The 15105-nt window shown below is 42.8% G+C and overlaps 1 protein-coding gene across 3 annotated transcripts in view; it reads left to right on the top strand.

Moving 5' to 3' along the window:
• Positions 1 to 15105, top strand: part of LOC135443558 (sodium channel protein type 5 subunit alpha-like) — a 214421-nt gene that overhangs the window by 135729 nt on the left and 63587 nt on the right. For all 3 annotated transcript variants that reach the window (XM_064703849.1, XM_064703850.1, XM_064703851.1), the window contains one exon: positions 4459 to 4926. In XM_064703849.1, the coding sequence (XP_064559919.1) occupies positions 4459 to 4926 (468 nt within the window). The remainder of the gene's footprint in view (positions 1 to 4458; positions 4927 to 15105) is intronic.

A 15105-nucleotide genomic window follows, 5' to 3' on the forward strand; every position in this document is an offset into this window, starting at 1 on the left:
CTGCTTCACAGTCTGGGTGCTCAGTGTCACTGGAAAGCAGATTTCTTTCTAAGGGGATCCATTTGGGCATAGAAATCTGCCATTGCTTTTGGAAACTGAGGTAATCTTTAGTTTGCTTTTACTTAAACTGAAAGCACTGTGTTAGCAACCAGGAGGACTGGGTATTATTAGTAACCTTTTACAGGAAATGTGGTGTGTCATGGGTTAGGCATATATTTTTTTTCTGGAAAATGCAGTGTGCAGTGAAATGTGGGAACAAGTAAACATAAAGTGCTTATTCAGCAGTTCATTCTGTTTGAATGCCCAGCAATGCAACTCTGAGGTTACCTGCTGATGAAGGAAGCAGGGAATGATATTTGAGATTTATTTTTGGCTAAAAGCATGAAGTGCAAATTGTTCTTTGTGCAAAATGTCAGCTGCATTTCTGGGAAGAAAATAAGATTGCTTTAACAATCCAGGTAAATAACAATACTGAGGATGCTACATGTACCTGCAGAAAAACATGATATATCTAGAAAAAATGTTTTTCTATATCTAGAAAAACATATCTAAAGTATATATGTAGCTTGATGTCTGAAATTAATACAAAAAAAGTAAATCAAGGTGTTTCAAGCCTTTAGTGAACAGCAGAGTTAATGAAGTACAAGATGAAATTCAGCTTCAGATAAGGAAATTCTGTGCATACAAGGAGATTTTCATGTATAGAGATGTCTGGGCTACCACTGCTCTTCAGAGGTCGAGGGCTTGACTCAGTTTGGCCTGAGGACCTCTGGGGATACTTCAGGGTATCCATCCTGGCCTCCAGCTGGACACAGATCTCCCAGAACAGCTTTTTGATATTTTTTGTCCTTCTGGGCAATTGCCTGAGGATGACTTGGGCATGGAAGGGTCAATTGGCACAAGACATATTGGCAGATGCACGTAGCCCTGGCAGGGTCACCTGTGCTTGGTCAGTGTCTGTTGTCCACAAGAGGAATTTCTGACTGAAATGAGGCTTAGGTGCACCATTAGACCCTCAGGGTTTGGTGTTTGAGGCTGGAGGCAGCTGCCATCCTTGATGAGCAATTCAGTCCCCTAAATTTGGCCAGTCTGTCTCCCCCTGCAACACATGGGGTGCCCTGGTTGGATGGCAAATGGAGCTTTGGGAGAACACAGACCTCCTGTGAGGTATCCAATACCCTCCAACATCAGCAGGCACCTCTTCTAAGGTAATTGAATTGTACCTATCAAGTCCAGAAGATTTTTTATTCTGGATTCCTTTATCCCCTCCCTTCCTCCACCTGCTCCCTCTCACATACACACATGATTATTTTCAGGACTCTGGCAGCAGTGTGGTTATCTCTGAGCCCTCATCCTGCTGTCAAACTGGGCTGAAAGTGGCTGAAGGGGATCTGCCAGTGCCTCCTCCCCTGGTGGGCTCCCACCTGCTTGGCTGCACATCCCCTGCTCTGGTTTCACACAGCATCACTTGTGAGTGGGGTGGGAAAGGAAAAGTTGATTCCCACCAAGCCACCACAGTGATGAGAAGACCCACACAAGCTCTCAGTGTGGTGGATCAGCTAAGAAACAATTAGATTTAATCTCAATTTACTTTAGAGCAGGGCAGTGCTGGGGCAGCGATGGTTTATTCAGTGGTTCATGATGGATGGGGGCATTTGCTGTGCCACCAACTGCTTTTGTTTTCAGTCACAGTGATTGCAGTAAAGGGTCCTTTACAAAACAGCGCTGACAGGGCACTTCAAACACTGTGCCATCAGAGTGATTAGGACCAGGTTTTCAGAATTCTATCCCATATATTCTGAATATTTGGAATAAGAAGGAACAGGGTAATGGGATGATAACAAAAAGATTGTGGCTCTTTGGTAAGGCCCAGTTAAATAGAAGTACTTTTAATGCTGTTTATGTTGGTCTAGCAGGTGTTATCAACTTAAAGCACTATCAGAAAGAGAGAAGTTAGGAGGCTTACAGGTGTATCTGGTAGCATTAAGAGATCACAGAGAAAATACCTGCACAAAGTCCATTTTATTGCTGTAAATGGCAGGAGTGCTGCAGCACTGACCCCTCCTTGCCAGTACCCAGAGCTGTCACCCACCCACTTGGTACAGGCAGCAGTTGAGTTGATACCAGGCAATTTGGGATTGGTTTGTTTGGGGGTAAATATATTTTAGCAGATATTGGTTTGAGTCACCTTTGCCCTGTTCCTGTCATCCCAAGCATCCACCTCCAGTGTGAACTTTTTGCCCTGATAAATCCAGCACAAAAGCTGTAATTTATTTCTTCTCAGACCATAAGAGATGTAATGTTCAATATACAGCAACTGGTGACCAGCCTGTGAGATGTATTACTTGGGATGGCCTTTGAGAAGAAGCTGGCTTTATTTATTGGATATAATGGTATTTGTTTGGAGCAGGGGTGTAAAAAGAGGTTTAAACCATCAAAAATATCCCTTAAATGCCGAGTTGTGTCTAATCTTGCCATGCTCTGCCAGCAAAAGTAGAGAGTTCTGAAAGTAGCAAGAACAAGAGGAAGGTAACACACAATCTCAAGTTCAGTTTGGATCTTTTCATAGACCTGTGAAAATCTTCAAATAGCTGTTCTTTTTCCTGACTAGTAACAGCATTTTCAGGACCAAGCTGGCTTTGGGAGTGAGTCTTGCTCAGATTTGGCCACAGTAATCTGGTTGTGATGGCTTGTTTTAGCCTGGAGGGAGAAGTTTTTGAAGCTATATGACCTCAGAGGTGTTTATTCACAGTCACAATAGATTTCCTTCATGGCCCAGAGGATATTTAAAACAAGACTGTCTGTGAAAATGCATACAAATGTTTAGAAATGTTTCCAAATGTACAGTGTGGTTGAAGTGCCTTGCCTATGTACATCATTGTCATAGAATCATAGAAGAATTTGGGTTGGAAGGGACCTTTAAAGGGCACCTAGTGCAGTGAGCAGGCACATTTTTAACTAGATCAGGTTGTTCAGAGCCCCATCCAACCTGACTTTGAATGATTCCAGTGATGGGAACCTGTACCTCACCATCCTCATCTTCAAAAATTTCTTCCCTAAATCTAGTCTGAGACTCCCCTCTTTTAGTTTAAGCCATTTCCCTTTGTCCTGTTACAACAATCCTACAAAAAGGTTTGTCCCCATTTTACTATAGACTCCATTTAGGTACTGAACAGCCACAGTGAGATCTTCACAGAGCTTTCTGGGGAGGATTTTTTCTATTCTATTTCTGAGCTTTGCATTTTATTTTTCATGTTTTGGGGTGTTGGGGTTGGAGAGGGAGAAAGGGAATGTCAGTGTGTGTTATTGCTCATGCTGAACTTTTGCACCTGAGGTCAATGTGTTTGAAAATGCCTGCAGACTCCTTTTCCTGCTGAAACCACCTTAGAAATTAGAAACCCTTAGTAATTAGAGGGATTTCCATGACAGGGTTATGGTGCCACAGATGAGATGAAACTCAGACCCTCCTGTTTCCAGGACCAAACATATCTTAGTTGAGATGGTCACGATACAAAGCAACACATTCCATTTTCAGAAGGCTTCAAACCTTTTTTTTATTACAGTGTACACGCTTTTTATACATTTTACAAAACTCATAAGTTTACTCATTGGTCACAAAAGACAAAGTGCTCATTGGACCAGGCAGTCACAGGTTTCTCTTATTTATCTTCCTTTCTTTCTTGGTTTCTATGTCAACGACCTTGGTAGAAAATTCTGTCAGGGGTAAACTTGGATCCTCTTACCAAACTTCTCTCTGGCTCACAGAAGTCACTGTATCTCGGGTTCTCTAGCTGGTCACTGTGACCCCAAGATGCATTAGAAAATCTCTTTTCCCAGCCTGGCAGTCAAAGAAGGAGTCAGAACTCTTCATTTCTTGGTCTCAAGGTTGTTTATTATTTCTTATCTATAAAATTCTTTCTCCTGGCCTGTCAAGGTCCACTCAGCAAGACAGTCAGATGCACTCTGCCTGCCCCAGTATATCATTTTATACTAAAAACTACATGTACAATATTTACAATTACTTTCCAATACCTATCACCTATGTTAGACAGTGAGCTTCCACTCTAAAGCAATCTAAAAGTGCCACCATCACAGCAGAAGCTGGAGGCCAAGAAGAAGAAGGAGAAAGGCTGGACATGTCCAGGTTCCTCCATTTTGCCCCCTGAACCCCCATTCTAAAAACATTAAAAAATCTATTTTTCACCCCGATAAATTCACTATCATTCTAATTAAACTTTCATGGCTTTTAATTCTTCATATAAAGGTTGGTAATTGTTTTTTCCAAGGGCTAAATCAAAGGCACAGGGGTCTTGGGCTCTATGCCAAGGTCTCTGAGCCCCCTGACAGGGTGTGGAGTCCTCCAGGGCAGCCAGAGGAATTTCCTGGTTTCCAGCAACTGTGAAACCTCTTCCACCAATTTAAAATTCACCAATTTCCTTTTAACTTCCCCCCTTCCAGGTGCTCAACCTGTTCCTTGCCTTGCTGCTGAGCTCCTTCAGCGCCGACAACCTCTCTGCGCCGGACGAGGACGGCGAGATGAACAACCTGCAGCTCGCGTTCGCCCGCATCAACAGGGGCCTGCAGTACGCCAAAAAAGCCGCCTGGAACTTCTGCTGCCACGTCCTCAGGCACCCCAAGACCACGGCTGAGAAGAAGGCCATGATGAAACTCGCTGCCCAGAACCCAGGAGCCCTCAACAACTGTGTGAACAGCCATGCCACCGCCGAGCTCAGCAAAGACATGGAGAACCACAAGGAGAGCCGCGCCGAGGATGCGGTCAATAAAAACGGAGAGAAACAACCAGCAATTACAGATGATGATTTTATGACCAATCCTGATCTGTCCATTTGTGTTCCTATTGCTGTGGGTGAGTCGGATATCGAGGAGGAGGATGAGGAGCAGAGCACCTTTACGGAAATGGAGCAGGTAGGCAATTAAAATATTTGTTAATTTAGGCTTAATAAATGCCCTTTGTTTCCACCCTTGGTCTGGATCCTTGGCTAGAGATGCAAATGTCCTATGGCCTAATCCTGCCTTTGATATGCTGCTAACTTCAGAAGAAGTTACAGATGCATATCCAAGAGCAAAATTCAGTTTCCAACAAGAGAAATTTCCTTTCTTTGTATTCTTTGTGCCTGTCTAGATTAATTCTTCTAACCAGAGCAATTAAATCCTTTCTCACACAGCAGACTGGTTCTTTTGCCTTTCAGCTGAATCATGGGAATGCTGCAGAACAAATCTTAGGTTAGTGGAGGATTTTTCTCAAAATGGGCACTGTGTTGATTTGATTTGTGCAACAAGAATTGAGGGCCAGGTAGTTCTCTTTAAAATGCAATAAGACAGAGGATAATATGACATGGCACCAGAGAAAAAGAGAATATGTATTATCATTTGTATTCTGACAAGAGAAAGTTACTTGCCTCCTCTTTGGTGTGACATGGCAGATTTCCATTTTTTTTTCCCAGAGCACTCAGTAGTAAAGGCTGAAAAATCCTGTGCAGTTTGAAGTGTTGTATGAAATGAGGAAACATCTTCAAGGGGAATGCTTTTTATTGTCTCCTTCTCCCGCTCTCCTTTTCTACCAGCTTTATCTCTCAGCTCCACACACCATATGTAGTCAATGTTTTCCAGAACCTCCAGCCTTGATCCAGCTGAAACCTTCTGACATTGGCTGAAACCAATGGAGCTCAGCAGGCACTGGATCAAAGCTCCTGCTTCAGATCCAGCAGTCAGGAGGGATCCTCCATCTCATGGTTGAGGGGAAGAAAGTTTGAAAACAAAAGAGTTGTTAGAGAAGGAAGGACGGTCATAAAAAGCTCCACGGAGGGATTCTGTGTCAGGAGCTGGGCACAAATCAGCTCCTTAAGGTTAATTTCTGCTGCTGTGTTGTGGAAATCTCTTCAGTGTCAGTGCATCACCAAAGTGTCTTTCACAGTGATCATCTCACTGGGGAGTGGAACAGCAAGAGGTCAGAAAACTGAATCACAAGCTCCACTGAGCAAATACAAACCTTGGTAACAAAAAGACAAGCCTGCAATTTTTGGTAAACACTTTTAGGGTGGGTTTTTTGTGTCTGTTTAGGGACTATTTTATTGAAATGATCCGTGGATCAGTGTGGTAGTATGAATAATATTTAGTTTTTCTCTTTGAAGTCCTTCTGTATTCCCTGGCTGTATTTGAACCAACAAGCAGAGAACATTTGAAAAGTGAAATAGGAATGCAGTAGATGAGGAAGAGGATTGGGAAAAAAGAAGTAAACTTCATTAATTGAGATAGAGAGAGGTTAATAGGAAAGAAAAGAAAGATATAATAATAATAATAATAATAATAATAGTGGAACTAGAATATGCAAAACAAGTGATGCTCCAGGCTTTTGCTCACCACTTGTTGATCAATGCCCAGGCAGTTCCCAAGCAGTGGCTCCTGGCCAGCTTTCCCCCCAGTTTATATACTGAGCATTTATTGTCATTCTCAACCCAAAACACTGCCCTGTACCAGCTACTGTGAAGAAAATTAACCTTATCCCAGCTAAAACAAGGACTATTCTTTAGTATCAGGTGATCTGTAAATATTTCCTAGTGTGTATGTGTATAATAGTGTATAAGTATGTTTAATTTTGGGATTCTGGTTTTGGTGATTTTTTTTCTATTTAGTCTTTAAAGATGCCCACACCTTCCTGCTAGGTCTGACAGATGGTAACAATCTCAAACACTCTCAGATTTTTTTTTCCTTCACACTGAAAGCAAGAGTTTGTTGAAATTTTGAATTCTGGAATTGCGTGCCTGTGCATGCTCAGGGGTGGGTGTTGCGCCTCTGTATCATTCCTCTCTCAAGATAAATAGTAACATTCACAATTGCAAGATAAATCCCGGCATAGGGCATGGAGGGCTTGGGATTTTTATGTTTTAATGTGCTTTAAAAGTGTAGAAATGCAGATTTCTGTTCAGCTACACTATGTGTGTAAATTGTGCAAGAAACAGGTTATCATTATTTTATACCATAAATGTGGAATTAGAGCTTTAGTAAGATCTATTAGAGTCAGGAGAGAAAGAGCTGATGTAGAAAAAGAGGCATTTCACTGAAACAATATTATGGATAAAAGTTGATTTGGAAATATTAAGAAAACTCCTAATAGTTTCAATAATATTGAAACATCATCACATGTAATAGAAACTTTAGGGATTCAGAGTGAAACAAAATAGGGGGAAACAAAACCCAGTAGGAGAAGCAAACCAAGATTCTGCTTTCCTACTGTATCTTTTAATGAAATTCTCAACAAACATTAGGGGAACATTGTCACATTACCACATGATATTTGGATTGCAGTGAAATAATGTGGTTCACTGCTGGCATGTGCATTAAGCAGAAGGCATGGAGTTGAGAAATGAATTAATTAGCTTTGTCACTGGTGCTTTCCAGGCTTGGACAAACAGCTGCTGCAGGTCACTGCTGTTCCCCTGTGCAGAGCCCTTATCAATGGTTTGCAGTTTTTATCTGCAGGTCTGAGGGGTCTACTGCAGAAAAGGTCCAAATAAGCAGAGAGTTCATATATCCAGAAAGCAATTTTAATAAATTCCTGGAGGGGAAAATGTGTGTGTACAAGGCTGTTCCAACTCAAAAACTCAAAATACATTGGCATAATAAATAAACAAAAATAGGAAGAGGCTTAACAGCAGAAATTATAATTGTGTGATGAGCTTTGCATTTGCTTTTCTGCAAAACCCTAATAAATTTGCACAGCTGTAAATATCTCCAAAAGGAGCAGAGCCATGAGAAAGCAGATGCCAACAAATTGAAAGATCTGTCATTTTTACTGATGTCCATTCCAAAGATGTATGATCTCTGGACTCAGAGAAAAATTCTCTTGATCAACATGTGGGTTATTGCAGGAGAAATTATTGTATCTGAAGGCTGATATGAAATCCCAATTCCCTGGATATTGAGTTGTTGTACCTTACAGTGGGCTGACCCTTTTACCAAGGACATCCCTGTGGGACTGTGGGGAATAAATTTCCCCACTCACAGCCAGAAACTTTAATCCAACTCCATGGGTGTCCTTACCTCCTCCCCTCCAGGATGTCCAGGATAACCAGATTAGAGCTCCCAAAGGAAGAACAACATGAACAAGAGCAAAATTTACATGATTGCACGGAGAGGGCACAATTAGGGTGAAGTACCATTTTGTGCAGAGGGCATCAGGCAGAAACCAAACAAGAAATACCAAGGGTATGCTAAACATTCAAATCTATTCCAACTTTCCCCTAATTACAATCCATATTTTTACATATTTCAATATTTTAGTATGTACAAAGGGAATGTGTATGTACATTTACTTCTGAGGAGAAGACAAAGTACCCTGCTTCCCTTTAAAGTTGTTGGCTGACCTGGAATTGAGCAGCCCTTTGGCAGCATGGCCAGAACGTGTTTTCCTCCTCCTGCAAGTGGATTTTGGTGCAAAAGCATGGAAAAGAAGGTGACAGGAGATGCATAAAAAGGGATAATGTGGATGAATGCCTTTGCAGTGCACAGCTGGAAAACCTACACAACCCTTACACACCCTTTATACATTCTCTGTCACTTGAAGATCCCAGCCCAGATAGCCTGTGCTTCCATCAGTCTGACTTGTCCAGTCTATAAGACTTATCCAGTCTAAAAGATTTGTCCAGTCTAAAAGAGAGGGGCTAAAGGGATGCTGGTTTTGGGCAGGACCACAAAGTTAATGATCTCAATAACTTTGAGACTGGTGATGCCCCCTAACTTTGGGTATTTCAGGGTGAGGATCATCTCAGCTTACAGCTCCTGTACCATAAAGGGTACTTCCCAGGTTCTTCCCAGAAAGTCACAAAACTACTCTAAAATAAGCCATTGTGGCTGTAAGAAATGGGCCCCAGAGCACTGCACACAGCAGCTTGAAATTTCAGATGATGAGAAAACCTTCTTTGACTGCACATTTTCCTCTGAGTAATGGAAATGTCTAAGTTTAAATTTCAGCTGCCATTTCTATTATCAAAGCTTGCACTGGCAGCAGCCATGCTCCTGAAAGCTGCCAATTTGTGGCACTGTCATTGAGAGGGTTTTGAAGGAGTGAGCCCATCTGATGGCTCCCAAATCTCCTTTGATTACTGAGATGCAAGTGAGATGCTCTGCCAGCTCACAGAGCAAGGGGACATGTACCTGTAGCCCACACATCCCAGAGTGAAAGGGTCCAAAAGGAAAACAGAACAATGAAAGTCAGCACAGGCACAAGAAATGGGGAGTGAGGCTGAGAAAGAGCTGCCTTGAGCTAAATTAATTTGTCACTGCTGTGTGATATGTGTGCAGCTGGTCACTGCAGCATTTTAGTTTGTTTCTTTATCTAACCCCTTCTCCTTGACCTGTTCATAGTGCTGGGAAAGTCTCTCCCTCTCAGTCCACAAGATTCTTTAAGGATTTAATGATTTTAGCCTCATATGAGAAAAAAGAATAACTCTCTTTCAAATTTTTCCCAGTCTTTGACATGTAAAATATGGGTTTTGCCAGCAGGAAAACAGCTCCCAAAATCTCAGCAGCAACCACAGTAATTTACTGGCTGCACCTTCTTGAGGTTCTTTTGAGTTCTCATTTTGGCTTTCTAGATGATTAAAATGTGGAAGTTACCATCTTGAGCCTCCACAGAGTGTCTTGTAATTGCTTTATGACCATTTTTCATATGTGGCACCACCTTTCAGTGCCCTGAAGAAGAAAGAAATAGATTATGGGGACAGCAAGGTGATGAGATAATTAAGTGGATACAGCCCAGTCCAACTAATGCAATGGATTCTACAACAACTTACCTGCAATTTAGCTACATTGAAGGTTTCAGACATCAGAGGGGTTTGTACCATGTACATTAGCTATCTAAGTGCAAAGCTTTTATCTTCAAAAACTTCTGCTTTAGTTGTTCTTCCCTTTCAAGTGGCCCAGAGTTGTAGTCCAGAACAGTGTGTGCCTTTTTCACAGTGACATCACTTTTTGGTTCTGAGGAATCCTGTGATAAATGGACCTAAAGGAGGTTCCAGATGAGTGCTGGGTGTCCTAAATCAGCTCCAAAATACAACATCTTGCACTCACAGTTAACTCTGTCTTGTACCTATTACCACAGTCTCTGTGAGGTTCAGGTTTTTGGGCTCACTGTCTGGATCCTTCTGTTCATCCATGAGTTCCTGCAGCCAGGAAATTTTAGTAGTACCACCTAAAGAAATGGCTCTACTCTTTCCTTCTCATTTGAATGAGTCCAGCAGGGTTGTTACATCTTTGTGCCCTGCCTTAAATTGAGTTACTACATGTGTTGCCTTACTCAAACCTCTTGTGGTGTCCTCATGGCTACCCAGCATGTCACTGAGGAGAAAACCTATTGTATTTGCTGGGACCCCAGATAAAGGAAGGAACAATGAATCTGACTCCATGTTCTCAGAAGGCTAATTTATTATTTTATTATACTATATTATATTAAAGAATATTAAGCTAAACTAAAGAATACAGAAAATATACTTACAGAAGGCTAAAAAGATAATAATGAAAACTATCTCCAGAGTCCCAACACAGCTTGGCCCTGATTGGCCAATGAGTCAAAACAACTCACACCAGAATTTAATTAAACAATCACCTGTGGGTAAACAATCTGCAAACACATTTCACATGTGAGCACAACACAGGAGAAGCAAATGAGATAAGAATTTGTTTTTCTTTTTCTCTGAGACTTCTCAGCTTCCTAGAAGAAATGTCAGAACCCAGGACATCCCTCTGGTTGCCCTGAATGGCTCCAGCCCCTGCCAGGGGGCTCAGAGACTTTGGCACAGAGCCCAAGATTCCCCTGTGCTTTTGATTTTAACCCATGGAAAAAATTACCAACCTTATATGAGGATTTACAAGCCACGAAAGTTTAAGTAGAATGATAGTTTGTAGCAAGATAGAAAAATAGAATTTTGAATTTTTAGAATGGGGGCTTGGGGTCCCAAGATGGAGGGATTTGGACATGCCTTGTCCTTCTTTCTCATTCTTCCTAGCCTCCATCTTCTGGGTGATGGTGACACTTTTGGATTGGCTTAGGGTAGAGACAGACTGTCTAACATAGGTGATAGGTATAGGGAAATTACTGTAAATAATACACATGTAGTTTTTAGCGTAAAAAGATAACACCACCTCTGAGGTGGGCAGTGTGCCTCAACCAGATCTGCTAGACAGACCCCGGCAGGTCAGAGAAGGAATGTTATAGAAAACAGCAAATAAACAACCTTGAGAACCAGAACAGAAGAATCCTGACTCCTTCTTCAGTTGCTGGGCTGGGGAAAGAGACTCTCTGATACATCTCGGGGTCTTCCTGACCACAGAGACCCCCTGAGAGAGAAAAATCCTGGATGAAGGTATTTTCCAGAAAATGTGAATGCCACAAAACCTCACGCTGCAGTGACTCTGTGGCTCATGACCACATCTCACACTGAGCCCCTCAGCAGTGACAGAACCCTCCTGGACACCAATTTTCCACAGAGATCACACCTTTGTGCCTTCCCTGCCGAGCCAGCAGCACTGGCCTGCTTGTCTCCAGAAGATGCCATTATTGATTTGTTCCGAGGCAGTGGCTAATTGGGTCACACACAAAGTGCTGCCTGCCTGCTGCCGGGACCCAGCGCTGCCCAGCCCAGCCTGGGCTCCAGGCACGCACACCCCCTGTGCCCTGGCTGGTCTTGCTGGGCTCCCAGAGTGCCCCCAGAGCCACTTTGTGCCATCCCGAGGAGGAATGACCCATTCTCCTGCCTCAGGCTCACCCCTTCTCGGGTTGTTTTTGGTAATTGCTGCCCCGAGATGTGCAGGATGTCTCTGCTTCGGCCTGCGCAACTGAAGAACGAGCCTGGACTCTTCACTTTTTGGTCTTGAGGTTGTTTATTAATTCCTATCTATAAAATTTTCTTTCTGCCCAGTAGAGGTCTGCTCAGCAGGGCAGCCACAGGCACTCTGACCGCCCCTAAGGCAGTGCTGTCCTTTTATACTACAAACTACGTATAACATGTTTACAATTACCTTCCAATACCTATCACCTGTGTTAGACAGTGCACTTCTACTCTGAACCAATCCCAAAGTGCCAACATCACTGCAGAAAATGGAGAACAAGAAGAAGAAGAAGAAAGGCTAAACACGCCCAAGTTCCTCCATCTTGTCCCCATAACCCCCTTACCAAAAATCCTAAAATCTACATTTTCACCCTGTGACAATTTTATTATTATACTATTCAAACTTCTGTGACTTTCAGGCCCTCATACAAAGTTGGTAACTTGCTCCAGGGGTCATAATCAAATCCCCAGGTGTTCTAGGCAGCATGCCAGGGTCTCCGAGTGCCCCAGTGGGGTCCTTGGCAGCTCTGGACACCCGGAGGGATGCACTGAGTTCTGACAACCCCTGGCTCCAGAAATCCTGAAACTGCAGAGAGTTGCTGCTGTGTCTCCTGGGGCTCGCCTTTCCCTGACCTGGCAAGGAATATTGCCTGCAGGACTGTGTTTTTCTCTGCCTCTCAGGCTTTCCAGCTCCAATTCTCAGTGGGGTTTTCCTAGACAATTCTGGGCACAGCAGCAGCTCTACTGTCATTTTCAGGATGTTTGGATCATGGTCAGCACAGAAGATCCAAAGGTGGGTCAGTACCTGGATTTTGCACACTGGATGCATATTCTTTGCTCCAGAGCACACTTTGCTCTCTCAGTCATATGGGGTTTTTTTCTCAATGGACAGTTCTCCCTCCTTGTATAGCCTTGTCTGGACTTCACCAAACATATTTCCCAGGGAGAACAAGTTTCCAGCTTGTCTCGGTTTGAGAAGACAGGAGTCTGCTAAGGAAGGCAGGAGCCTCCCCTGAAATGGAGAATGTAAACCTTCCCCACTCCTCTGAATTGCTATAAATTTTAAATTAAGGGGCTCTCAGGCAAAAAAATATGGGAGCAGGAGATAACAGTTCTTTAACAGGGAAGAAAATAAAAGGATAAAATAAACAATGCAGTACACTAGAACAACACTGACAGAGTCAGAACACAACCTGACACCCTGTGGGTCAGGCTGTTGGTGGCAGTCCCATTGGAATTGTGGCTGCAGCCCTCCTGCAGTGTCAGGGGTGGTTCTGTTGGAGCAAGGGGGATCTGTAGAGAAGGATGCATTCTTCCTCTGAAGATCCAGTGGAAGGAGAGGCAGCTGCTGTTCCTCTGGGAAATTCAGTGGAGAAGCTGTGCTAGTGTCTCAAAACCTCTGGATTATATCTGGGTAGGAATGCTTGGCTCCTCCCTCTGGGCTCACATCTCCCAATGGGATGCTGTAGTTCTTATCAGCCATGCAGTGACATTCAATAGCTGTTATCACCAGATGTCCCCTCCCAAGGGAGATGTGATTGTGATCACTCAGAGGTAAGGAAAACTGCCCCCTTGACAAAAGACAACTGCCATACAGATGGTAAACAGAAAACATCTTGTGTTGCAGTCTGGGACACAGCTGAAGATGAGTAACTGCCTCTGTACACATCAAAGATAGAGCTGGCTGCCCTCAGTCTCTGTTCCACTGGTTCAGTCTCTATATTGCCCTGAAATGGATCAGAACCCCAAGCTTTTATTCTCTCCTTCCCTTTATATATTTCAAAATTATTAACTCATTTCATTTGACAAGGTGAAACTGTTTCTGAATGGCTTTTCTTACAAGTTTCCACCAGTAAGAGATTCATAATTTTGAGGTCAGAAAGGACCATTAAAGTATGATGGTTTTGCTTTCTCATAGCACTGAGTCAAGGACTACAGCTAATTTCTGCAGGGAGACTGTAAGTTTATTTTAGCTATGATGCATCATTTGTAAGATGGAAAAAAAAAAATTCTCAGGTAACAGAAAGTTCACCATCTGCATGTGGACCCACATCTGTTTCCTTTGTACACAGTGGAAATTTTATTGTACAATTCCTGTTCATTACAAACCTGCTTCTAAACCTGAAGGGATTCTGCAAAAGTCAATGGAATTATTCCAGGTTGATGCAAGTGCAGCTGAAATTATTGAAAATTGCTATAAAAATGCCAGTGCACAAAGATTTTGTTATAGAATTGTTTGTGACAATATCTTATGCTCCTAAAATTTCTAACACCTATAAATCAGAGATACCATGAAGCCATGTGTTTATTTGACAGGGTACATTAATTTCAGCCTTTTGCTGCAGGAAATATACTTTGCTGTCAGGAACCTTAATGCCCTTTTCAAATAGTATTTATTTTCTGTCTGTTTGCAGTTCCAGTCTGTGGGACACATACTCCCTGAGTATAACTAGATAAAATACCATTAAATCCTGCTGATGGCTCTCCAGTTCTCACTGGGAGGAGAGTGAGCCCACGTGTGTACATGCATGCTGCACACAATATATCTTACAGCATCCTTCTTGTCACCTTTATTTGGGCCAATATTTTTCTGATCATTAAGTAAGATAACAGGGGGATTTCATTATTATTCTGGACATAGTTTGCCTGAATTTATCACTTTTTAAGCCATATCTTTTGCTTTGTGTTTCTTGAAAACTGTGCAGAACTCAATTATTGGCTAATTATTTTTGGCAATAAAAGAGAACATTTCTGGATTTATTGTCTTCAGAAGAATAGCAGCAAAGGCATTTAAAAAAAGAAAACAGGACTGTAAATCCCAGCAGCAGATTTAAAGCACCTATGTCCTCATCTGGGATTCTACATGTAGAAAGGTGCTTTTGTTTATTTTGTGGCTGTAGAGTGGGGCAGAAACTCCCGTGTCAGATCTCTGCTGATGTGACTGGAGCACTCACACCACAAACAGAAGTTTTAGGGTGCTCATTCATTTCTCAGTGCCAGGCAAACATATTTTTGCACAGCACAATGCCTAAGGTGCAGGAAACACAGGGAGCTGATGGAGGAGAGAAGCAAAGGAGGGGGGAAAAGCCAGGCTGGCATTGAACGAGCTGATATCAGGAGCAGCAGAGTTGACAACATGCGTTTGGACAAGTGCCCGGCCCCGGGAGTGCGCGTCAGTCAGTCACAGCTTGCTGGATGCCATTTCCCAGGATCCATGTCCCTCCCCGGAGCAAAAGGCTGACCAGAAATGAGCATTTCT

The sequence above is a fragment of the Zonotrichia leucophrys genome, chromosome 2, assembly GCF_028769735.1.
Source record: "Zonotrichia leucophrys gambelii isolate GWCS_2022_RI chromosome 2, RI_Zleu_2.0, whole genome shotgun sequence".
NCBI lineage: Eukaryota > Metazoa > Chordata > Aves > Passeriformes > Passerellidae > Zonotrichia > Zonotrichia leucophrys.